The sequence below is a fragment of the Sorex araneus genome, chromosome 3, assembly GCF_027595985.1.
Source record: "Sorex araneus isolate mSorAra2 chromosome 3, mSorAra2.pri, whole genome shotgun sequence".
Classification (NCBI taxonomy): domain Eukaryota; kingdom Metazoa; phylum Chordata; class Mammalia; order Eulipotyphla; family Soricidae; genus Sorex; species Sorex araneus.
In genome coordinates this window covers 213,149,596-213,175,174 of record NC_073304.1, presented here as the reverse complement: position 1 = coordinate 213,175,174, position 25,579 = coordinate 213,149,596, and the positions used below count along the sequence as shown (strand labels likewise).

The window sequence follows — 25,579 nt, the reverse complement described above, 5'->3', positions numbered from 1 at the left end:
TGGTCAGCCTCATGCAAGTACCTGCAAGTACCTGCTGTACTATTGCTCCGGCCCCACACTTCATATTTTTATTTCAAGTTATTGTCCCCTTTTATTCTCCCAGGATCGAAGAGTTCCTGAGAATGAGGTCTTAGGCCTGTGTAAGAGTTCCCAGCCCTTCATCCTGTTTGAGGCCTCGATCACGGTTCACCGTGACTTTGTGGATTCCATGAGGGAATCAGAGGGAATCAACATTAGTGGTCAGAAGCTGTAGCTTTGTATTCAGGCTTTCTAAGTTCTGCTTGTGGTTCTGATACATTCCTAGATAGAAGCATAGATTTAGTTGCATTCTATTTTGGTTATAGTGATAGAGGTGAACCATCACAACAAAACACATCAGCAGATCAGCAGTCATCAGTCAAGAACTCCATCTCCAGGCTGTTATCTACAAGCTGATGTGTATCTTCTGTTAACGGAGAAAGTTTTTTTTTTTTTCTTCTAGCAAAGCCAAACAACTAACAACTGACTCTGGGGGCTACCTTGTTGTTTTCTTCTTTCTTTCCTTCCCCCACCCCAAACCAGTGCTAGAATTGGGGATTAAACTCAGGGCATCCCGCATACTAGGCAGGTGCTCTACCACTCAGCCCCGTATCCTGATCACCCCTTTGTTTCTTTCTTAACTTAGAAGTTCAGCTATTCTTTTTTGTCTTCCACCTCCTCCTCTGACATTAAACAGACTCTAATTTCTCACTTAAAAAAAGCCTGCTTGACAAACACTGCCTTGCAGTATTCACCCTATTTTCCACTTCCTTTCTAAAAATGAATTAACCAACCACCCATGTAGGAGAGCAAATGGATACCTTTCACCCTCTCCTTTTTTCCTTCTCTCCCTCTTTTTGTCTCCCGTTCCTTAGTTTTCCATACTCTTTGACTTTCCTTTGCGGTATTCTTTGCTAGTTGCTTCTTTACCCACCTATATGAAAAAATCTAAAATGTTAGGCTTTCTTGGGTCACTTAACATTCTGGACCACCAGATCTGGGTATATTTAAAATAATGAATAATTTATTTGCAGAGGGGTTGTTGAGGTCACATCCAATAGTATTCAGGGGTTATTTCTGGCTCTGGGTTCCGATGTGACCCTTGGTGTTGCTGGAGGCCATAGATGTGCCAGGGAGGAAATCTACCCAGGATCAGTGGAATGCAAGGCAAGCACCTAAACCCCTGTACTATTCTCTGACCCCAATACTATTTATTTTTAAAATTTAAAACATGTTTCCCTTCTCTGGGTCTGGAGAGATAGTGCAGTGGGTAAGGCACTTGCCTTGCACCCAGTAGATCCTAGTTTAATCCCTGGGATTACATTTAGTCCTCCCAGTCTGGCAAGGACTAATTTCTGAAGACAGAGATAGGAGTAAGCCCTGAGTGCTGTCAGATGAGATGAAAAAAAGCCAGAACAAACCCAAAAATGCAAAATGCTCCCCTCCCCCCACCTGCCTTTGTTGTTGTTGCTGCCATTAGGGGTCACAGAGAATTGGTTGAAGTGTGCTGAAGATTATGTATTTGTGCTGCTGTATAGCATCGGCTTATTGGGGAGGGCAGGGATCAAGGCAGTTGGTACTCTGCCACTGAACCAGCTCTCAGGACAGAGCCATTTCCCTGACCCTATACTTTTGTCATCCTATGTCATGGAATGAGACGGCTTTGGTATGTTTTCTGAGCCTTGAGTTGTTTCTGTCCATTTTGCTCAGTTGTATTTTGTGTGTGTGTGTGGGGGGGCACACCCTGCTGTACCATCTCTCCAGCCCTTTGCGGAATAAAATGCATCAATAATCTAGCCTGGGAAGCATTGGACGCAGGACTGAATCCTCATGCCCCACGTGACCCTGTTAGAACCATGGTATCTCTTCCCGCCTTCCTGTCCCAGCCTGTAAACCTGGGGGAATAGGAGTGGAAGAGCCAAGAACTGACCTAAAGTGGAAGGGGGGGCGACTAGGATGGTGGAGCAGGGGAAACGCGGAGCTCAGAGGGCTGCTCCGCAGTTTCCGCCAGGCACTGCGAGGAACAGGGGGAGGCACTGCCCTCGTCTCCACGGCGGGGGCGTGTCGAAGTTTCCAGACCGAGGCTCCTAGCGCTCGCTGTGAAAAGAGCTCAGGAAAGAAGCCCCGGGCGTGGGGAAGACCAGCAGGTGCAAGGAGCCGGACCAGGGCCTGGCGCGCTCAGCGGCTGGGGGGAAAGGGGGCGGAGCCACACCAGGCGCGGGGGGCGGGGTCTGAGCTGCGTCCGCGGCAGGCCCCGCCCCCTCCTCGGCGGCACCCGCGAGCCGGCGGCGCTCGCAGGCCTGGGCGTGGCCCCCCGCGGGCGCTCGCACGCACGCTCGCTCGCACGCACGCACGCACGCACGCGCGCGCGCGCGGGTTGCTGGGAAGGCGGCCGCGCGGCGGCCATTTTGTCTTCTCGGCTCCTCTGGAGAGGCGGCTTTCCGGCCTGCTAGGGGCTCCGAGGGGGGTTGGCGACGCTGTCGCCGGCGATTTTTCTGTCCGGTGCCAGGGCTGGTGGGAGCAGCCGCCCGGAGGCAGCACCATGATTTCGGCCGCGCAGTTGTTGGATGAGTTGATGGGCCGGGACCGAAACCTCGCCCCGGACGAGAAGCGCAGCAACGTGCGGTGGGACCACGAGAGCGTAAGTCCCGCGGGCCTCGGGCCCGAGCGAGCCCGGGCGCCGTGGGGGAGGGGCGCGGGCGGCGGCGCGGCTGCGGCGGGCGGCGGCGGCGGCGGCTCGCGGCGGGGCGGCCCGACCCGGCCCGGCCCGGCCCGCGGCGCCCGGAGTTCCCGCCACCGCGGGGGAGCGGGGCGAGAGGCTCCTTCTTCCGTTAGTCTGGGCGCGGCGGCGGCGGCGGCGGCGGCGGGGCCGTTGGTTTGTTGTTGTTGCGGAGGGGCGGGGCGGCCCCGGGTCCGGGCCGGGACCGGCGTGGTGAGCGGCGCGGCCGTGCGTGCCCGGGCCGCCGGCTCCCCCGCGCGCTGCCCGGCTGCCCGGCGCCGCGGGCGGAGCCCCCCGTGGGCCCGGCCGGGAGGGGGGCGAGCGAGTGTGGCCCCGGGGCCCCCCGAAAGTGAAGTTTCCCGGGAAGGCGGTGCCGCCCAGCGCCGGCGTCGCCCCGTTTTCCCTGGCCTCGCCCTGCGGAGCGGGCAGCGTGACGACTTCACGGTCGTGGCTCAAAGAGCGGCACGGTTAAACGGTGCCTTTTTTTTTTTTTGAATTTTTAAAATTGACTTGCTTACTCTCCCTAAGCATGGTTAGAGTTGTTTTTTTTTCTTTTTTTTTTTTTGCAGTACAGGGGGGAAAAAAAGCATTTGATGCTACCTGGAAAAAAAAAACACTCCAACAGAGCAGCTTTGGATGCTGCTTAGTTTTCGTAGTCTGGGGTAGGATTCCTGGTGTGAAGTGGGAGTTAAGTTCGCACATGAGTCTTTGGGTTCAGGAGAGGGGAATTTAATTTAAAATATTTTGGAGGGTGGTGGAGAGATAGGACAGTGTCCAGGGGCGCTTGCGTTGTTCTCCATGGATCCCAGGCACCCCAGTTTGGTCTCCCGACTTACTCGGAGTGATCCCTGAGTGCAGGACCAGGAGCAAGCCCTGAGCACCACCGGGTGTAGCCCAAACCCCCTCTCATTTTTTCCGGGGGTGGGGTGGGGAGAGGTGGACTCTTCCCCCCCCCCCCACACTTGTCAAAGTAAGAGACTGCTGCTTCGGCCCTCTGTCCGTCCTAGGCGTTTATCACAGTGCAGTCTTAGCAGTCGTCCCATCTAAACTTTGGGAAAGGAACTCTAACTTGAAGGGATGTGCAAATAGGACACTATTGGAATCAGAACGTTGCTTTTGAGGGCCTGCTCTTAAGCATGGACAAACCTTTGTTAGTGACTGCTTGGTTTTGAACATGTGTGAAGAGATCTTGTTTCCCTGATGTTTTGCTTTTGCTTCAGCATTGTATTATACCCGAGGGCTGGAGCGACAGCACAGCGGTTGGGCGTTCGCTTTTCACGTGGCCGACCCGAGTTCGATTCCTCTGCCCCTCTCGGAGAGCCCGGCAAGCTACCGAGAGGCTCGGGCCCGCACGGCAGAGCCTGGCAAGCTACCCGTGCGTATTGGATATGCCAAAAACAGTAACAGTAAATCTCTCAATGAGAGACGTTACTGGTGCCCGCTCGAACAAATCGATGGGCAACGGGATGACAGTGATTATACTCGAGGGCGAAGCTCTCAGAAAAAGCAAGTTGGGTTTTATGTTGTCTCAGTCGTTAATAAATCTACTCTCCTTTCTGGTTAGTGCTTTTTACTGATTTAAATTTCCAGTGCTTAAGTACAGAACAGAGGGAAATATGTGCCTCGGAGAGCCCGGCAAGCTACCAAGAATATCCCATCCACAGGGCAGAGCCTGGCAATCTTCCCCGTGACATATTTGATATGCCAAAAACAGTAACAGTAACAGGTCTCATTCCCCTGACCCTGTCAAGAGTCTCCAGTCGTTGGGAAAAACGAGTAAGGAGAAGCTGCTAAAATCTCAGGGCTGGGACGAATGGAGACGTTACAGATGCCTGTTCGAGTAAATGGATCAACAACGGGATGACAGTGATACAGTATAATACAGAACATTTTGTGCCTTTAATGACTGATTCCTTTTTCATTGTAGATTGATTCAGAAAAGTCTGCATTTTAAAATAAAATCTATAAACTCTATAAACTGGCATTTTAGATTTGTTCATAAAGCACTAGGCATCTTCTAAGACAGTTTGATTTAGTGTAAGAAAGCTTGTCTTCAGGTTCTTAAGCTCTTGGCTGTTGTTGCTAAGATTCCGGAGGAATGGGTGAGCCCAGCACATATTATAAGGGTCTCACCATCTCCCCAACTTGATAAATCAAAAATATTTTTGCATTTTTATTCATTTGGTCGGGGAACTCCCAAGTGATGTCTAGGAATCCCGAAGGACCCACCAGTGCTTCTTGACCAAGCAATCTGTTGGTTCAGTGCATGAGCCTGAGGATGCAATATTGGGGATACCAGGGCCACCCCAAGGATGCTGGGTCCTCCAGAGCCGTATCTGGTGAGGCTTGGGGAACCTGGGGTCTGGAATCAAACCCAGGTCGAATGCCTAGCTTTCGCCCTAACCGGTCTACTATTGACTCACTGGCTCTGCATTCCTCTTCAGTCTACAAGATATTCTTTTGGGGACGTTAGGGGGCATACTCAGCAATGCTCAGAGGTTACTTCTGGCTCTCTTCTTGGGAATTGTTCATGTTAGTACTTGGGAGGCCATCTGGGATGCTGGAGGTCCAACCTAGTGGGTCAGCTCTGTGCTAGGTAATGTATTGTACTGTCTTGCCAATCCTTGCAAAAAATTTTTTTGCCACCCTTTGCTAGGTTGAAAAAGCTCTTCCCTTTGGTTGAATTCTTTCTTAAATGAAATAGAAACAACATGAGTTAAAAGTAGTTTCTAGATGAAAAGTAGTTTCTAGATGTCATTGTTATCTGTTGACTGACCTGTGGAATTTGCTTCAAAATGCAGATTTCTTAATTGCCATGTGAATTCCAATTCTGTAGTTCTTGGGGATGAGGGTTGGCCTCAGATTGCTTTAGGGGGCACTCGGTGGTGCTCTAGGAGAACTCTGTGGGGGACCATGCAGTGTCTTAGATGAAACTGGGCCTTCTGCAAAGCATGCCCATCAATCTCTGAGCTATTCCCCAGCCGAGAAATAGTTTTTAAAGGATCTTTTCAACATTTAAGTTGCTAATCTTGTTGCTTCCCAACCTACCTGATTAGTTCTGAGTTTTTAATTGAGAACTAGTAATACATGGGAAAGTTGGTTTTAAGTGAGGACGTGTTGTCTTGCTCACGATAAACCTGTAAAGATGCATCCACAACTGCTATCAAGGTAAAATCATAAAAGTGCTTTTAGGGGCTGGAGCAATAGCACAGCGGGTAGAGCGTTTGCCTTGCACGCGGCCGACCTGGGTTCGATTCCCAGCATCCCATATGGTCCCCTGAGCACCGCCAGGGGTAATTACTGAGTGCAGAGCCAGGAGCAACCCCTGTGCAGAGCCAGGTGTGACCCAAAAAGCAAAAAAAAAAAAAAATTGCTTTTACTTGGGTAGTACTTCGAGGCAGTTGTTCTTTGTAGACTGCTAGGTCTGGACCTGAGAAGAAAAAGTTCATTGAAATATTGTTCCAAGAATCCATAGGCCTCCCCTTAGTATTTTACAGTTCTTGAGATTCTTGGTATTTTAATAGTAAGCAGTTCATTTGCTTTGTTTTGTTAATCCTAAATAGTTACAACAAGGGACAAAACTTTCTGTCACTCCTTGTGGTGCTCAGGGGACCGTGTGGGATGCTGAAGGATAGACGTGTGCAAGGCAAGCACCGTACGTGCTGCACTATTGCTCCAGCCCCAAGAAAACATAATCTTAAACTCTTGTCTGAATTTTTTAGTATGAGCATGAGATTTCAGTGGCAGAGATGGTATTAGTAGCGTCTACTTTTCACCTGAATAGTTAACATTGTGAGGATTTGCAAAATAATTCTTGCCCAAGTGATTCTCAGGGCTTACTCCTTGGCTCTACACTCAGTGATCACTTCTGGCAGGCAGTCTAGGGGACCAAACTGCCACATGCATTTTATTTTTACTAAGATCTTCAGGTTGTTAGTACTGTTACCACTGAAAATACTAAAAGTTTTTTTTTTTTAATGTTATTTTCCCTGCTCATCGTACTATTGCTCTGGCCCCTAACTCTTTCCTTTTTACTGTTCGATTTTGGGCCACATCCAGCAGTTCTCAGGACTTAGTCCTGGCTCTGTGCTCAGGGATTACTCCTGGCTCTGCACTCAGGGATTACTCCTGGTGGTGCTCAGGGGACCATATGGGATGCTGGGAATTGAACCCGGGTTGGCCACGTGCAAGGCAAATGCCCTACCTGCTGTGCTATTGCTCCAGCCCTGGATTAATCACTCTTGATGGTGCTGGAGGACCATTTGTGCCAGGGATTGGACCCGGGTTGGCCACGTGCAAGGCAGACACCATAGCAAGTGCCCTAACTGCTTGTAGTATTGCTCTTGATTGTAATATCTTAAAAAAGTTTTGGTTTTGGGTCACACCCAGTCCCAGTGCTCAGGTCTTACTCCTGGCTGTGCTCTGTGATTACTCACTCCTCGTGGGTTCCAGGTGGGGAGGAGGGGGGAGGGCATGTGGGGTGCCAGAGAGTCTGCCACATGCAAGGCAAATGCCCTTCTCCTGTACTGTCCTGTGGCCCCCAGGCGTGCTTTCTTTTCAGTGATTTGTGAGGGAAGCTGGGTTTATTTTTACTAAGACCTTCAGGTTGTTAGTACTATTCTCACTGAAAATACTAAAAGTTGTTTTTTTTTAATTATTGTTACTTTTAGGTAAAAATGCTTGTTATTTTAGACTTCTCACAAGGGAAGAAAGTACCTTAAGTTAGTACTATTGTGCTTTGTTGATTCATGAAACACATTTACTTTTCTCGCCATTTCTTACAAATAAGGTGGGGTTCTGTATTCAGGGAAAAAACGGTATTGGTCTTAATGGTCAGTGTGTACATACACAGTGAATAATGTATACTTACGACATTTTGCTAAGAGGAGAACCATCAGTCTGGTATCAGACAAGGAAGAAATGCAAAATGTGCTTTTTTTTTTTTCCCTTTAAACAGTGGGGTAAAGTAGTGGGTCTATAAAAGCACTTAGGGCTGGCAAAAGTACCCACGTTGCAGATTAGCTCTATTACCAAGAGGGTAAAAAGGAGGACATTTACCTAACCCAGATCGAGGTGCTTGGGAGAGGCCTCTTAAAACCCATCATGACCAGCTCAGGTACTGGAGTGAAGGACAGTTGGAGGGACTGGTGAAACCATAGCCTATTTCTATTGGGGGAGAAGGATCATGGGTGAACTAGTCTGTATTTTTTTTGGGGGGGCCATTTGCTGCTGTTCTCATGGCTTGCTTTTGGTTATGATCAGGGAATCACTCCTGAAATTGCTTGGGGTGTGGGGAGGGAGGACAACAATGATCATATGTGGTGTCAGGGATTATACTTGGGTTGGCTGCTGTGTCCAGGGTGTGTGTGTGTGTGTGTGTGTGTGTGTGTGTGTGTGTGTGTGTGTGTGTGTGTGTGTGTGTGTGTGTGTGTGTGTGTGTGTGTGTGTGTGTGTGTGTGTGTGTGTGTGTGTGTGTTGGGGGGTCACACCCAGCAATGTTCAGGGCTTACTCCTGGCTCTGCACTCAGGAATTACTCCTGGCAGTGCTGGGGGAACCATATGGTATGCCGGGGATCGAACCCGGCTCTGCCGAGTGCAAAGCAGATGGCCTACCTGCTGTGCTATGCTCTGGCCCCTTCCCTGACCCTTTTTAAAAATAAAAGGGCACTCTTGGGATGGGAGTGGGAGGGAGTGGGAGCTCCCTCAGTGCCGGGGCCTGGCACTCTAAGGATATGCTGCTCATCCATTTGAGCTGTCTTTCTGACCTAGGAATTTATTTTTAAATGCTTTTAGTAGGCCTTACGAAAAGTTGGAAACAAGTTACATTGGGAAACATTTGAAGACTGGAAGATATTTATTATCTGACTGCTGTGGAAAATTGATTAACGTTTAGCAAAAGTTTAGTTTGCAGGCAGTGAGAAGGATGCATCTGGCTGCAAGGACTGTGTAATAAAAGGCATGGAGGGTAGAGAGATAGATGTTACAGTGGGTAGGACATTTGCCTTACACATGGCTGATCCCAGGCACAGTCCCTGTGCACCAGATGTGTGACCCAAAAGCCAAAAACATGTGGAAAAGAGTAACTATGAAGTGTGGTCTTGTACAGGTAAAACGTGAAGATGTCAGGTTTTGGTTACAGATTCTGCTTTTCCTGTTAATGTGGATGGGGGACCAGTGCCAGGGACCAAACACAGGGCCTCTGTGCATTAATATTTGTGTGTGTGTGGGGGGTGTCCCTCCATTAAAAAAATATGTATGTGTGTGTATTTATATTTGTTTTTTGGGAGGTGCTCAAGGCTTGCTCCTGGTTCTGAGCTGCTAGTGGAGCTTGGACCATACATAATGCCAGGAATTGAGTCTGGGTCAGCCACATGCAAAGGAAAGCTCTTGATCTACTGGTACTTTCATACCCTTAGTTTTATATATTTTGTCTCTCCCCACACCCCTCATTGCTGGTGTTACAGTGATGGGGGTGAGGTTGCATACTGTTTTGGTGCTTGCTGGAGTGGTTCGCACCTAGTTGAGGCATAAAAGTTAGGGGTTTGCTGGGGGTTGCTGCAGTTCTCTTGCGCTTGCCAGAGGCTACAGTTCCTGACATCCCGTAGCTCATCGATTTGCTCAAGCGGGCACCAGTAACATCTCCATTGTGAGACTTGTTACTGTTTTTGGCATATCGGATACGCCACGGGTAGCTTGCCAGGCTCTGCCATGCGGGTGGGATCCTCTTGGTAGCTTGCCGGGCTCTCCGAGAGGGACCTGGGTTGGCCATGTGCAAGGCAAATGCCCTACCCGCTGTGCTATCATTCCAGTCCAAGAAGTAGGATTTAATAAATGTTATCTTGGGGGGAGTAGGTGGGGGAGGAACTAGTCATATACTTTGCAATGTTCAGGGACTTATTTTATTTCTGTGGTCAGAACCGTGTGGTGTTGGGGATCAAACTAGGGTCAGCCACATAGAAGGAAGCTACCTTAATGCTTGTATTGTCCTTCTGGCCCTAAATGTTACCTTTATAACATATAAAATGGAACTTGTTATCTGTGAAAATAAATATCTCTCCAAGGTTGTTAGGTTACCAAAAGATCCTTCAGATTTGCACACAATATTTTAGCTGGTCACCTGTGTTTATAGTGTTTATAAAGAAGTTTATATGTGGTTTAATGATGTGAAGGCTTTATAATTTGTAAATAAATAGAGCTGACAATTAGGATAAGAAACAGCTAGTCAGACAACTGATTCGTTGAAAGCTGAACAAAGACAATGCAAATAGCACTGAGAGAAATTGGCTAGCTTATTCCTGTGGTGCTCAGGGAACCATAGGAGCCCATAGGGGTCCCACGGAGCAAATCTGAATAGACTTATATGCAAGGCAGGTGCCTCATCTGCTGTATTATCTCTCTGGCACTGCCACGAAAGTTACTTTTTAGAAGTCTGGGATCTTGGCTTCGTGGCAGAGTACCTTCCTGACAGATCTGGGGCAAATATGAACAAGCTTTGTGCTTGGGAGATAGTTCAAAGGACTGGAAAACATGCTTCATGTGCAGGAACTCTGGCTTCCATCCCCAGCACCACATGACCGGTCCCCTGAACTCCCCAGTGTATTCCCCTTAAAAAACGTTTAGGGGCTAGAGAGTACAGCAGGTAGAGTGCTTTCCTTGCACACAGTTGACCCAGGTTCAGTCCCCAGCACCGCATATGTTCCCTTGCTCCTGCAGGACTAAGTCCTGAGCATTGCTAGCTGTGTCCCCCACCTAAATAAAAGTTCAGGGTAGGAGAGAGAGATAATTCAGGGGGTTAGGCATTTGCCTTGCATGTGGCCAACTCTGGTTTGATATCCAGCAACACATGTTGTCCTCTGAGCATTACATATATAAATTATTTTTTACAGTAATAAACCAAAGGCCAGAGAAATAGTAGAGGGAAGCATTTATCTTACAAGCAGCTGACCCTAGTTTGGTACCCTAAGCACTACAGATTGGGGCCAAACACCTCTGAGCACATAGTTGGAGTAGCCTTGTAGCACAGCCTGGTGTAACACATCACTCAGAATTGAAAAGTCGGTATATATGTTTCCAGATCAGTTCTAAAAACATTAAACTTAATGTGCACATAGTAAAAATTGATAGACATACCAATATATATTTTAACTTAACTAATGTAAAGTCTTCATTGTTCAATATATAAACCTACTTTTATTGTTTCCTGGTACATTTATGCATTTAGCTTTAATTTTAAATTTTTTTTTTTTTTTTGCCATTAGCAACAATGCTGTAGTAAACATTCTGTTTCGTATACTGGGTCACTTTGTAGAATTAGTTTTTAGGAAGATGCAGGCCAAATTAAAGAGACACTGTATTTTGGTGGATGCATTAAGTTGCCCCCATAACCTCTGGATTTTTGCTTTTGTTTTCCCCTGGGGGTGGGACTTAGGACACACCTGGTTGCACAGTCACCACTCCTAACTTGGCTCTCTGCCCAGGATTTACTCCTGGTAGTGTCCAGGGAACTATAGGCAATGCATATGCGGTGCCAGGGATCTGAACAGCCACAAGAAGGGAAAACACCTTAATCTGTAATGATTGGCTCTACCTGCTGTATTATTTCTCTAACCTGATTCCCAACTTTTTTGTTTTTTTGCTTTTTTTGGATCACACCTGGCGATGCACAGGGGTTACTCCTGGCTTTGCACTCAGGAATTACTCCTTGTGGTGCTCAGGGGACCATATGGGATGCTGGGATTCGAACCCGGGTTGGCCGCGTGCAAGGCAAACGCCCTACCTGCTATGCTATCGCTCCAGCCCCTGATTGCCAACTATTAACCTATGATTTGGTTTTGGTTTTTAATAAAGATAGAACAGTGACAACAATATGCTATACTGTGTTTGTTGTTAAAGTAAAAATAAAGCATGTCCATTCTGAGTTTATTTCATATGTTAGCTTCAGGATAGAGTGGGTGGTAATGATTAAAAATAGGGGTGGTGCTGAAGGGATAGTATGGTGGGTAGGATGTTTGTCTGCATGTGACTGACCCATGTTCCATCCCTGACACTCCATGTAGTCCCCTGAGTACTGCCAGAAGTAATTCCCGAGTGCAGAGCTATGAGTAACCCCTGAGCATCACTTGGTGTCGCCCTGGAACAAAGACAAGTAGTCCTGGGGATGTGCAGTAGTACAGCATGTAGGGTGCTTCCCTTGCACGGGGCCCTCTCACACCCCCATACTGCTGAGCCTTACCTGGAGTGATCCTAAGCATAGATCCAGGAATTAAGCCCTGAGCGTGTGGCCCCAAAACAGAAAGAAAGTAGTCTGTTACTAATCCAGGATTTTAAAAGTCCTTACTAAATTGATAGGGTTTAACAAATGAGATTCTTCTATTTACTTGGTTAAAGACAAAGATCACAAAATTAGGGTGCCAGAGAGATAGTCCAGTGAATAAAGGGGTGCTTGGCGCTAGGCAGACCCAGTAGTAGGTCCTCTGAGTTTAGAGCCAGGAATAAGCCCTGAGTACCACCAGGTGTGATCTCCCTCCCCTCCGAAAGTCGAAAATAGTTATTTGACCTCCCCTTCATACAATTTTAAAACTGAATGATCTTTACAAGCATGTTTGTTTTTCTTTACTAGGTTTGTAAATATTACCTCTGTGGGTTTTGCCCTGCTGAATTGTTCACAAATACGCGGTCTGATCTTGGTAAGTGAGTTTTCTGTGTGATTTATAAAGTCAAATTCATGACTTAAAAACTTTCATAATTCTGAAAAACTTTTTCTTAAATGTTTTATTATAGGTTATTTCTTATTTTTGAGTTTTGAATGTATTAACTGGTAGTCTAGTTAAACATGATGGTTTGAATAAACATACATCTCCTTCCACTCCCTTCCACATTTTCCTCACTAAAATGAACGTTAAAAACAAGAAAAGTAAGAAAAGTAAGTTGGAAGAGGAGATTACGTTAGAAATTTCAACAGAATTTTAGAAGATGACAAGTGGATGGAAGAGCAGCGGCAAATTCAACAGAGCAGAGGGATTTGTAACCTAAAAGCTGCAAAAGGAGGTAGTAGACAGCAGAACCTGGAGAAGTGCAGGCTTGGAGGCATCAGGCACCATAGGAGGCAGAGTTGAGTCACGGAAATGAGAAAATGAGACCTGTGTTTAGTTTGGGGCTTCTCAGTCTGGTGTTAATAACATTTTGAGTGAATAATTTTGTATTTTGGGGGGAGGAGTATCTTGTGTGTAATAGGATATTTAGCATCCATGACCTCTACCCACTTGATGCCAGTTGTATATTCTACTCTCCTACCCCAACCCAGAGATAATCGATTAAGTTTCTCTAGGAATTATCAGATGTTCCTTTGGGGGAAAATTGTTCCCTTTGAGAAGCAGTAGTCTGGGCCTGTGTATCTGATTTCTGCCTCTCTCATACCTGTAATGAGACCAGAATATTTCCTGGAGGAACCACAACATGCAGAAAATAAATTTTTGTGGAACTCTTTCTTTTTCCAAGAATGATTACTGTCATTCTAGAATCATAAATGATAAACTTCATTAAATGTAAGAGCTATTAGGCTGGGCAAATATAGTTTTTGGGATTCCAGACACAGCACAGGGCAGTAATGAGTAGAAATGAGACTGTAAAAGAGTTGAAACAAGTCTGTATTCTTAATATAGTGGGGTTTTCCCATTCCCTTCCTCTGCCCTGTTCCTAGAAGGATACAGCCAGATGTTTTTCCCCAGGCAGAAGAGAAGAGGATTCTTTAGAAAAAGTGAGCAGTTCCAGAGAAGTGATCTACAGGTACTGATCCTTGGGGAATCTCCTAAAAGAATTACTGATTTTCCTCTGGTAAACCCCGTTAGTTAATAAACCCTTCCAGTGCATTTCTAGTCACAGTTAGAAATGTTTTGCCAGCTAGGCATTTGAAGGAAACTTGGCATGAAAGATTGACCTAAACCAAGAGGGGGTGGGGAAAGAAAATTTAGTGGAATTAGGAATGAAGGAGGGAGTGCAGAGAGATAGTGCAGCAGATAGGGCCCTGGCATTGTATGGCTGATTGGGTTTGACCCCCTGCACCCCGTATGCTCCCTCAGTCCCTACCAAGGGGGATCCCTGAGCTCAGACCCAGGTTTAGTAATCCCTGAGGACTGCCAGGTGTGGTCCCTGTTCCTCCCTCCTCCCCTCCACCCTGCCTTCCCACTATGGGAAAAGCAAAAGCAAAAATTTTAGAGAAATAAATTCAGGGAAATAAGATAGCAGCAGTAGGATACTATAGAAAAATAGGAGAACTTTTAAAAAATAAAAAGAAGGGCTAGAGTGATAGCACAGCGGGTAGGGCGTTTGCCTTGCACGAGGCCAACCCAGGTTCAAATCCCAGCATCCCATGTGGTCCCCTGAGCACCTCCAGGAATGGTTCCTGAGTGCAGAGCCAGGAGTAACCCCTGTGCATCACCAGGTGTGACCCAAAAAGCAAAAAAAAAAAAAAAAAAAACTGTCAAAAGAAAATGAAAGGAATTTGTTGGGCTGATAATTTTGGGCAGTGCTGTTTGGGGGTGGGCCAGTGGTATCAGTACTTGGTCTGATAGTTCTAGAGACCACGAGGACCTTCCTAGTGGTACACAGGGGCCCACTGATATCATGGACTTAATTTGGGACCTTACTGTACAAAGCTTGTGCTCCAGTCCTTGGAGCTGTCTCTCTAATACCCTCCCCCTTCCCCCAAAAAAGTAAAATTTTGAAGAAGTTTTATGTCGGTCAGTAGTTGGTTAAAAGTTTGAGGTAGAGAAAGCAGTAAATTGATAAAAACAAGTTATGGTGTACTTGAAATGGTTTCTAGAGTCAGTGGGTCATTTTGTGAAAGATCTATGCCAGCTGATACCTCTGTAAGATTTCATAGTACACTGGGTATTGGGGTGGGCACATAGCATCAGGAATCTCAGTGTTCCCGTACTGGTAGGGGACAGGACTGCATGCTTGAAGACACTGGAGAAACACCTTCACAATACTGAACAAAAATGCCTTAATCTAGACTAACCAAATATCAAAGTTATGAGGGTTTGAAAAAAGACTTTTTTCAGACATGCAAGTTTTCGGCACATTTCCTCTCTTGAACCTTTCTCTGGAAACTCCAACACCTGGGCATAAACCAAGAATGAAGAAACAAAAGAATCCAGTAAACAACACCCAATCAGACCAGAGAAGGAATTTCTCAGGATGACAACTTTATCTAGTTAGCTTATAAAACAGGCAGCTTAGATTGAAGCGGACACAACAGGAGGCTGCTACAAGAAATGAAGCTGAATCTTGAGAAAAATTAGTATCGATAGTTTCCCTAGTCCAGTTAGTGTTTATGAAGAAATTGGTTCATAGACTATTAAACAAGTGAAAATACTCCAACAGAAGTGTGTTCAGAAGTGTTGCTAAGTGCACCTTTTGTTTGGTTCAGTAGTTAATAAGTACTTGCATTATCAAAATATAAACAATTTATTTAACCTAAATTTTGATGCCTCAGATCAAGGAAAAGGAAATTAAGTGCAGAATTTAGAAATACCAAAGGTCAACTCGAGAGATACAACATTGTCTTTCAGAGATGGGTTGGAATAGACTAGTGTGTTAACACTTGTTTGGCTTCATAAACAGGAATGTGAAAGACATTCATCCCTGGTGGTTCAGACCATTTGCAGTGGTGTTTTTTTTTTTGTTTGTTTGTTTTTTCTTTGAGTGGTAATGAGGATCAGTTTTCCTTTGTTCCCGCAACTTTTTTTTCCTCACTTTTTTTCTATCAGATGATTTTATCATACTGATTCAGAACACAACATTTTTATACACTTGTTTGGTTGAGCATTTTGCTTTATGGTTCAGTGGGATCAATATAGGTGTCTATAGACTACTCAGTGGCAAAATGGTTCTTCTCCCCTTTTTTTTCTAAAGGAGTTTGTTTTGGCAAGATAAAAGGTTAACAGCACCAATCTTTATGTTCATATTTTTCACTTAAATTTTTTTCAGGTCCATGTGAAAAAATTCATGATGAAAATTTACGAAAACAGTAAGTTGCCCTTTTGTGGGCCATTTTCTCTCATTAGTCATTAGGTTTTAAGGGAACAAGGTTGAAGAAATAATTGTAGTTAATGTAATTTAAATGTCTACTATAAGTTCCCTTAGTAGTTGGGTGGTAGAAAGTTACCTCCAGTAATGATGCTGTTTGTCACCATATGAGTGCATACATATGCCAGGCATAAAATTTAAACTTTTTTTTTATATTGATATTTGTTTTGTTTGGCCACAGCTGGCAGTGCTCAGGGTTTGCTCCCTGCCTCTGTGCTCAGATATTACTCCTGGTGGGTATAGAGGATCTAATGTGGTTCTGGCACATGCAAGGCAAGCACCATACTTGCTCTACTATTATTCCAGCCCTTTCTCCCTTTTTTGTTCTTCTAAATAGAGGCCATACCTAGTTCTGGCCCTGTAGTACAGGGAATTGAACTAGGACTTTGAACATACTAGCCATGTTCTCCACCACTTGTGCTGTATGTCAGTACCATGTTTGCTATTTTTTGTTTGGGGACCACACCCAGGGGTGTCGAGAGCTTGCTCCTGGCTCTTCTCTCAGGGGTCACTTGTGGTGAGCTCAGTGTCAGGGATCAGACCCTGGTTGGCTTCGTGAAAAGACAGGTCCCTAGCCAGTATCTCTCTGGCCTCCCGTGATTGGCGTTTTAATGGTTCTGATGCTATAGATGGGCATCCTGTGTTCATTGTCACAGACACAGTGTAAAGCTGGTGTTTAAGCCCCTGGGTTTTGGTTTTAGACCGTACCAGGTGGTGCTTAGGCCTTACTCCTGGTGGATTACACTGTACTATTGTTCCATCCACCGGGAGTTTATGCCGAGTATAAAATTCATGCTCCTAATAATGTGCTGTATCTCTCTCTCTCTCTGAGCTCTTCCCTCCCCCTCTCTGACCCCTTAGGAATGTGTGAGTTGTTATGGATAAACATATTTTAAAAGGAAAAAAATTTTTTAAAGGAAGTAATGCTTGTTCATATTCTTGTGTATTAGGTATGAGAAGAGTTCTCGCTTCATGAAAGTTGGATATGAGAGAGATTTTCTGCGATACTTGCAGAGCTTACTTGCAGAAGTAGAACGTAGAATTAGACGAGGCCATGCTCGTTTGGCATTATCTCAAAACCAGCAGTCTTCTGGAGTGAGTATGAAATCTGAATTTTGACGTATGAAATATGAATACAAATTCATATTTGTAAAATGATTTTGTTCTCTGGAACCCAGAAACCTACCTGATAGTGGGTTTATGTCCATGTTCTTCATTTGTGTTTATAGGGATGTAGGGAATCTTTTTCAGTCTTTGGTAAATATAACATTAATATTTCTTTTTCTTTTTTTGGGGGTCACACCTGGCGATGCACAGGAGTTACTCCTGGCTCATGCACTCAGGAATCACTCCTGGCGGTGCTCAGGGGACCATATGGGATGCTGGGAATCGAACCTGGGTTGGCCACGTGCAAGGCAAACGCCCTACCCGCTGTGCTATCGCTCTAGCCCCAAAAATGAAGATGTTTTAATCACTAATTGTTATGTTTTATTTTAGTTAAATTGATGTTGGGTGTAGCTTGACTTTAAAAGTATATATATATATACATGTGTTTGTGTGTGTGTGTATATAACTTTTTGTCATATTTTATTATATTTAACAGGCAGCTGGCCCAACAGGCAAAAATGAAGAAAAAATTCAAGTTCTCACAGACAAAATTGATGTACTCCTACAGCAGGTGAGAATTACTATATTAATGTCAGAAAATACCTGGGATAGGTGCGTAAAGAAGTCCGGGTTACTAACATGTCATTAGAGAATATTTTATAGCTACAGAAGGGTATGTGTGTGTGTGTGTAACTACATGCTGGGTATTGAACATGGGTCTCTAGCACATAATGCATGTATTCAACCTATTGAGCTGACTCTGTAGCCTCCATACCTGAGGATGGTGAAGATGGGGAAAGTAGTCATTAAACACTGCCACTTGGATGGAAAAGGGTGTGATCACTCTGGGAAAGAGCTGAGTGTTTGTTTATAGTACAGGGGTTGGGGACAGGGCAGCACTCCCTCCCTCCCTCCTTTATTGAACTGTCGTGAGATAGTTACAAAGCTTTCATGGTTGAGATTCAGCCATACAGTGATCGAACACCCATCCCTCCACCAGTGCGGTTCTACCATCAATGTCTCCATTATCTCCCCCCCAACCCCCTATCCTCACCCTGCCTCTGGCAGACAATTTCTCCGATACTCTCTCTCTACTTTTGGGCATTATGTTTAGCTTGGATTTTCCCACCACCATTCAAGCCTGCCCTCCAGGGGCAGATGCTAGATCATTTATTTCCCATTGCTCAATTGCAGCACACATTTCTCACTCAAATGTATAAAGCCTTAGGGTCTATCCCCAGGACCCCCCTCCCCCCACAAAAAAAAAGATCATCCCACTCCTACTTATTTACCAAGATAAACAAAAACACAGAATTGTTCACCAGTGTTCATAGCGACTTTAGTCCTGATAGACACAACCCCTTTAGACAGAAACAACTCAGTTGTACATAGACTGGATTAGATGTGCAAGTGGTAACATGAGTGTAGAATAGTTTTTTAGAATAAGGCATTAACTACATGTAGCAATATATAAATTGATCTTGAAATCGTTGGACTGGGGAAAGAAGCCAGCCAGAAATAGAGATGGAAAATATATAGTTCCATTTATAGGAAAGTCTACAAAGTGCAGTAACCTTAGTGACAAAATGGAGATAATTGCTTGAGGAGGAGTTAGTAAAAGGCATGAAGCTCTTTTGGGGGGTATGGATGTGTTCAGCTTCTAGATGACACTGGTTTCATGGATGTCAAATTCTGAATCTGAAAGATACTGCAGATTCTGACTGGAGAGCTAGTACAGGGATTTAAGCACTTGTTTTGTGTGCACCCAATCCCAGTTCAATCCCCGACACTGCAGATGGGTCCTAAGCCCTGCCAAGAGTGATCCCTTAGCACTTTTGAGTATTGCCCAAAAACTCAAAACAAAAAATTAAGTTGTAAGGATAGTGTTGAACAATGCTATCAGTACAGTGTTTGTATTGTTCAGTACTGTCTTTGAAACTGTAAACTGCTGGCCTTGCTTGGATTACAAAATTTAGATCATCACGCAGTGAGGGGGAGGACTAGGGTAAATAAAAATGCAAACTAGTGGTGACTTGGAGTTTGGTGGTGGTGGTTTTCATGCAGTAACTGTTTTTGTTTTGGTGATATTCAGGGGTTAGATCTGGATCTGTACTCGGGAATCACTCTTGGCACTGCTCTGGCGACCTTATGGGGTGCCGGGGATCGAACCTAGGTCAGCTGCAAGCAAGTCAAGCTCCCTAGCTTCTGTACTCGATTGCTCTGGCCCCTAACTTTTTACATCAGTATAAACATCAATACTATTTTAACTATCAAAAAAAGGAGGAGGGGAAGATCATAGTATCTGTAGGGGAAAATTATTATTAGGGGTCACTCCTAATAGGGGTTTGAGACCATATGGGGTGCTACAGATCAAACCTCAGTGGGTCACATATACCCTGCTGGCTGTACTATCTCATCAGCCCCAGGATAAATAAAGTATATTTGTGGGGAAAAGTGTGTATATGTGTGTGCATGTATGTGCATGTGCAGGTTTGTAGCTTAGGGTTCAGAGATAACATGTAAAGGATAAAGCTCATGTGAAACTTGGGTTTGATCTGGTACCACACGATATCCTGAGTACAGAGCCAGGAGTAGTCCTGAGTGTCATTGGGTATGGTCCAAAAATTAATCAGTGTTTTCAGTTTATTACATGTCAGGTATATCTCATTAAAGTTGTGAAAAAATGATAGGGGTAAATTAAGCCCAGAGAAGCTTCAATTAAGACCCAGATACAACTACTAAATGCTAATGAGATTTTTGGTGATAGAAAAAGTCTGGCTGTTCGAGTGTAAGAGGTGGCCGTGGTCACTGGAATATCTACCCCAGGAAAGCTAATTGCATCCACTGTCTTTGCCAGAGATGGCCAGTGTGCTCTGTAGCCAGATGGTTTCCTGTGTCAGGATTTTGCTCTTGAGTTAGAAGTGTCAGTCTCAGGGGCTGGAGTGATAGCATAGCGGGTTTGCCTTGCATGAGGCTGACCCAGGTTCGATTCCCAGCATCCCATATGGTTCCCTGAGCACTGCCAGGAGTAATTACTGAGTGCAAAGCCAGGAGTTAACCCCTGTGCATTGCCGGGCATGACCCAGAAAGGGGGGCGGTGAGGGAGTCAGTCTGAAAACCTTTTCAGTTGCCAGATCTTCAGAGTGCTGGATTCTCATGTGGCCACTACTCCCCCAGAAAAGGCTCTTGAACAGTCTAGCATGTGAAACTATGGAACCATTTGTACCTCAGGATCAGAGATTTTAGCTTCCTGGAAACAGGTTTTGTCAGACCTCAGAAGAAAAGTCAGGTTCATAAAACAACTTTACCTGATGTTCTAGCAGAACCTTTATCAGTGGAAAGTTTGTGGTGGCACAATATGTGAATGAATTTCAGGGCAATAATAAACCTGTTGAACGAGAAATTAACAGTGCAGAAACCTATTTTGAAAGTGCCAAAATAGAGTATGCAATCTAAACATGTCCAGAATTGTGAGATGAGATTCTGAATCATTCGTTAATAACACATTAATATGTAGTATTAATAATGTGTTAATATTAATCACTGTTAATATGACTTAATTACTGTTAATATGGCTGAGAAGCTAGAAGTTGCACTGCTCTTCAAGCTGAAGGTGATTGGGCAGACATAATTGATTCATCATGTGGTGCGACATACTTTGGACATTACACAACAACGCTTGCTTTTTTTTTTGCTTTCTGGGTCACACCTAGCAATGCACAGGGGTCACTCCTGGCTCATGCACTCAGGAATCACCCCTGGCGGTGGTCAGGGGACCATATGGGATGCAGGGATTTGAACATTTGAACCTGGGTCAGCCGCATGCAAGGCAAACGCCCTACCCGCTGTGCTATCACTCCAGCCCCACACAACAATGCTTTTTGAAACAGATGAATGCTACCCACCATCATTTAGGATTCTTTGTTGATTATCTTGGCTGCTATAAAGTGATTTGTTGTACTCTCTGGAGTCCCCATGTGTTTGTAGGAAGTATCTTCACCAATGTAACATCAGCAACCGTATTTCCAAATAAAAGCAGCATTTTTATAAAGCATTAGTTTCATCTATTGTTAAAATTGGAGAAACTAATCTCACTCCAAGTCAGAATCCTAACTTTATTGATGTTAAGTAATGTCAAGTAGTTTGCTATACAATTGTATTTATGTTGATCTAAAGGCATTGTCAGTGGCTTCAGTATTAAATTCTTGTTATTTTGAGGTATTTGAACATTTATGAATTTACAGCATTGGCAGTTGGTTTTGATCATTTAAATCTCAAAGGATCATTCATATTATGGAGTGCCTATTAAGAGCACACATTGTGCAGAATATGGCATTTGCAGAATATGGCATTTAACGTATAACAAGGGTATGGTTTCTTTATTGGGAAAAACTCATTTCGGTTATTTTTCTCTAAAAATAAATCACATTTGGTTTTGGTATATATTTTCATTGCTCTGTTTTTAAAATAGGATTCATAAATGTTCCAAAGAAATTACAGTATTACTCTAATTTTGGTGCCAGACTATTACTCTGAAATAATATATAGGCAAGAAAGACTAAGGGGGATAAAAAAATAGTAAGGATGCTACCACATCTTTATGTATGAGAAGTGTGTGACTCGCATATGTACTAAGAATAATAGTTCTTAATGGCTGCTTGATACAGATAATTATACATTTTCATACAAAACCATGCCTCAGATTAGTTTCTCTAATTTTAGCAATAGATGGAGCTAATGCTTTATAGAAATGCTGCTTTTTTTGGAGGGGCGGGGCAGAGCTTGTTTTTACAATGTTGTTTAAAAGAGTTACCTGTTTACTCTTGCCATATAGGTATCGTGATGGATCTCAGGAGAATAATTTCTGTCAAATTAGTTAAATTAATTGAAATGAAAAATAAATGTTAATGAGATTGGAGGGGGATGTTTATATATTTTTGTGAGAAAGGAATTGTGTTTTCTGTTTGTTTTTGGGCTATAGTCTGTGATGTCAGGATTTATTCCTGGCTCTGCTCTGGGATTGCTCTTGGCAAACTCAGGCCTTATTGGGTGTTGGGGAGCAAACCTGGGATGGGCACATGCAAGGCAAGCAGCCTGCTTGCTGACCATCTCTGCAGTCCCTAGAAAGTGGTCTTAACTGCTTTTTTCCCTTAATCCCCTTAGATTGAAGAACTAGGATCTGAAGGGAAGGTGGAAGAAGCCCAGGGAATGATGAAATTAGTTGAACAGTTAAAAGAAGAGCGAGAATTGCTCAGATCGACAACCTCGGTGAGTAACATTTTTGTTTTAATTTAGCCAGGCTGTTCACTGTGAATTGTTTGGAATCTGTTTCTATAAGTAAATTTTTGGAGACTGTTTCAGATGGTACAGTTCTAAATTGAGTTAGTGGACTTCCCTTTTTCTATTTGCACTTCTGGGGAATCAAACCTGGGGATGCATGTTATCTGCCGCTTAGTCATGTTCCCCATACTCCACACACTACAGTAGAGAGGGGTGAGGAGGCACACATGGTGATGCTCAGGGTATTGCCCTCCAGCACACGTAGCATGTGCCCAGGCCCTTTGAACTATTTCTCCAGACTTTAAGAGCGCCAAATCCTTACCACTAGACCACCGGGGCGCGTTCTCCAGATTTTGAAACTTTTTTCCTGTGCAGCCTTACTTATAAATGACCACATAGTAAATGTTTTAAGTTCATAGGCCACATGGTCCTGGTAGCTGCTAAATAAACTCTATTCTAAAATAGCTTAGACAGTATACATGTCTATTGGATGGATATTAACAGAGTAGAATTATTGGTCATTGGTTCTCACATATTCAGTGATATTAGTTCCTTAATGATTTGAACACGTTTTTAATGTAGCAGCTGTGGTTTATAGTGTTGAACCTAAGTGGCTTTCTGAAAGGTAGATTAAGTCTTGAGGGGGCGGTGCATACTTGGCAATGCTTAGGGGACTGTGCAGTGCAGGAGGTTGGACCTTAGCCTCCTATCTGCGGATCATGTTGAGCTCTCTCTGACCCTAGGTTATTGTCCAGGTGATGTGGTCATTGGTCATAGCTGTGAAATATGCTATAGGATTACTTCCCAAATGAACTAGCAGATTGATTGCTGTTGCCATGTTTTGCTTCTTTTTGTGGGGGTGGGTAGTGGCACAGTCTGTGATGTTCGGGGTTACTCAGGGGATCGTATGGGATACTGGGGATTGAAGCCAGGTCAGCCACGTGCAAGCCCCCTACCCACTGTACTCTCCAACCCAGCGATGCTTTGCTTTTTTTTTTTTTTTTTTTTTTAGATCATATGATCTGTGAAATTTGGCTCACTACAATTTGCAAACTGTATTCTGAGGATTGTCATTTCTTTTTTTCTTTTTTTCTTTTTTTTTTTTTTTTTTTTTTGGGTCACACCCAGCGATGCTCAGGGGATACTCCTGGCTTTGCACTCAGGAACTACTCCTGGCGGTGCTTGGGGGACCATATGGGATGCCGGGGATCGAACCCGGGTCGGCCGCGTGCAAGGCAAACGCCCTACCCGCTGTGCTATCGCTCCAGCCCCCAGCGATCCAGCGATGCTTTGCTTTTTAAAGGACTAGTAGGGCCTGGGGAAATGGTCAAAGGGCTGGAATGCATGCTTTGCATAGATGAACCCCAGATTTGATCCCTGAAACTAGTAGTAACCCTAAATGTTGCCAATGTGATATTAAAGCCAAAAAATGGCTAAATTGTTGCTTAGTATTAAGGGTTTGAGGAAAAGGGTCAAGTGGAATTTCAGGAAACATCTATTCTATAAGCTTTTGGGGATATTAATTGGTTCTCTTTTTCCAAGATACCCTTATAGTAACTGATTTGTCATTCCAGACTATTGAAAGTTTTGCTGCTCAAGAAAAGCAAATGGAAGTATGTGAAGTGTGTGGAGCCTTTTTGATAGTAGGAGATGCCCAGTCCCGGGTGGATGACCATTTGATGGGAAAACAGCACATGGGCTATGCTAAAATTAAAGCTACTGTAGAAGAATTAAAAGTAAGTTCTTTCTAATCATGTTTGTTTTCTTAAGTCAAACTTTCTTTTTGTGTGTTGAAAACTTATTATTGAGATGACTTGCTTTACAATGGTGTTGATTTTTATACTTTTGGTGTCCAAGTTACTGTAGCCTTACCAATATGCCTATCACTGTGTTAGGTCACTTCTAGTCCCCACCCAATCCCTGCTTGGTTTGGTTTTTGGGCCACACCCGATAATGCTCAGAACTTACTCCTGGCTCTGTGCTCTGGGATCCATACGGGGTGCTGGGGTTTGAACCCGGGTTGTCTGTGTACAAAGCAAACTTCCTACCCGCTGTACTATTTCTCTGGCTCCTAATCTCACCAGTTGTTTCAGATCAAGGGTTTGTTTTTTCATTGAAGGCAGTCCATCTTCTGCCTTGTTCCTCACATACCATGTTACAAGGGAGATCATCGGGCACTGGCCTTCTCTGATTTGGCCATTGCACATGACTCGTTCTAGTTCCATTCAGTTTGTAACAAAGGACAAGATTGCATTGTCTAATGACTGAGTAGTAGTCTACCATGTACACACACCACAATTCCTCCCACCCTCCACCCTCCCTCTCTCCCTCCTTTCTCTTTTTGGGTTGTATCCAGCGATGCTCAGAGGTTACTCCTGGCTCTGCACTCAGGAATTACTCTTGGTGGTGCTTGGGTGCACCATATGGGATGCTGGGGGTTGAACCCAGGTTGGCTGCATGCAAGGCAAACTCCCTACCCGCTGGACTATTGCTCTGGCCCCCACACCACAATTTCTATATCCATTTATCTGTTGTAGGACATGTGGGGCACTTTTAGATACTGCTGTAAATATAGTTGTGCACATATCTCCTTAGATTGTTCTGTGGCGCTCGGACTATTCTCAGCTGTACTCATTGTGGGGTTCTCGTGCTATTCAGCTTGGTGCTGAGGGGACCATGTATTGCTAGGGATGGAATCTATGCATTCTGCAATGGAAGCCTTGGGTTCAGCCCATGCTTTGGCCCTTGAATTGAGTTTTGTTGTGTTCTTTTGTGAGTGCCTTGTTTGTCTTAGATAATTAGCCCTTTGTTAAAAATATGGTATATGGTTTTCTGCCATTCAGTAGGGTATCTTTAACTTTCATTTTATCTCAGTGCAGAAATTTCTTATTTTGCTATAGTCCCATTTATTTTTGCTTTGTATTCTTTGCCATTGAGGTAGAATAATTGAAGATAACTCTGAAGTCATTTCTTTTCTTTTTTTTGCTTTTTGGGTCACACCTGGTGATGCACAGGGGTTACTCCTGGCTCTGCACTCAGGAATTACCCCTGGCAGTGCTCAGGGGACCATATGGGATGCTGGGATTTGAACCCGGGTCAGCCGCGTGCAAGGCAAACGCCCTACCCGCTGTGCTATCGCTCTGGCCCCGTCAAGACGATTTTTTAAATTAATTTTTATTTGTTTGTTTGGCTTTTTGGGTCACACCTGGCGATGCACAGGGGTCGTCACTCCTGGCTCTGCACTCAGGAATTACCCCTGGCGGTGCTCAGAGGACCATATGGGGTGCTGGGTATCAACTTAGGTTGGCCACGTCCAAGGCAAACGCCCTACCCTCTGTGCTATTGCTCCAGCCCCAATTAATTTAT

The 25,579-nt window shown here is 44.6% G+C and overlaps 1 protein-coding gene across 11 annotated transcripts in view; it reads left to right on the top strand.

Moving 5' to 3' along the window:
* Positions 1-2,400: 2,400 nt before the first annotated feature.
* LUC7L3 (LUC7 like 3 pre-mRNA splicing factor) overlaps positions 2,401-25,579 on the top strand; it is a 36,542-nt gene continuing 13,363 nt past the window's right edge. For 5 of the 11 annotated variants that reach the window (XR_008629131.1, XM_055130278.1, XM_055130280.1 and 2 more), the window contains exons 1-7: positions 2,404-2,659; positions 12,357-12,423; positions 15,728-15,767; positions 16,777-16,921; positions 17,430-17,504; positions 22,097-22,201; positions 23,788-23,949. Coding sequence is in view for 10 of the 11 variants with exons in the window: in XM_055130278.1 (XP_054986253.1) it covers positions 2,561-2,659; positions 12,357-12,423; positions 15,728-15,767; positions 16,777-16,921; positions 17,430-17,504; positions 22,097-22,201; positions 23,788-23,949 (693 nt within the window). In the remaining variant the exon portion in view is untranslated. Of the gene's footprint in view, positions 2,660-12,356; positions 12,424-13,436; positions 13,523-15,727; positions 15,768-16,776; positions 16,922-17,429; positions 17,505-22,096; positions 22,202-23,787; positions 23,950-25,579 lie in introns of all 11 variants that reach the window. The other 6 variants (XM_055130283.1, XM_055130284.1, XM_055130282.1 and 3 more) reach the window with 4 other exon arrangements.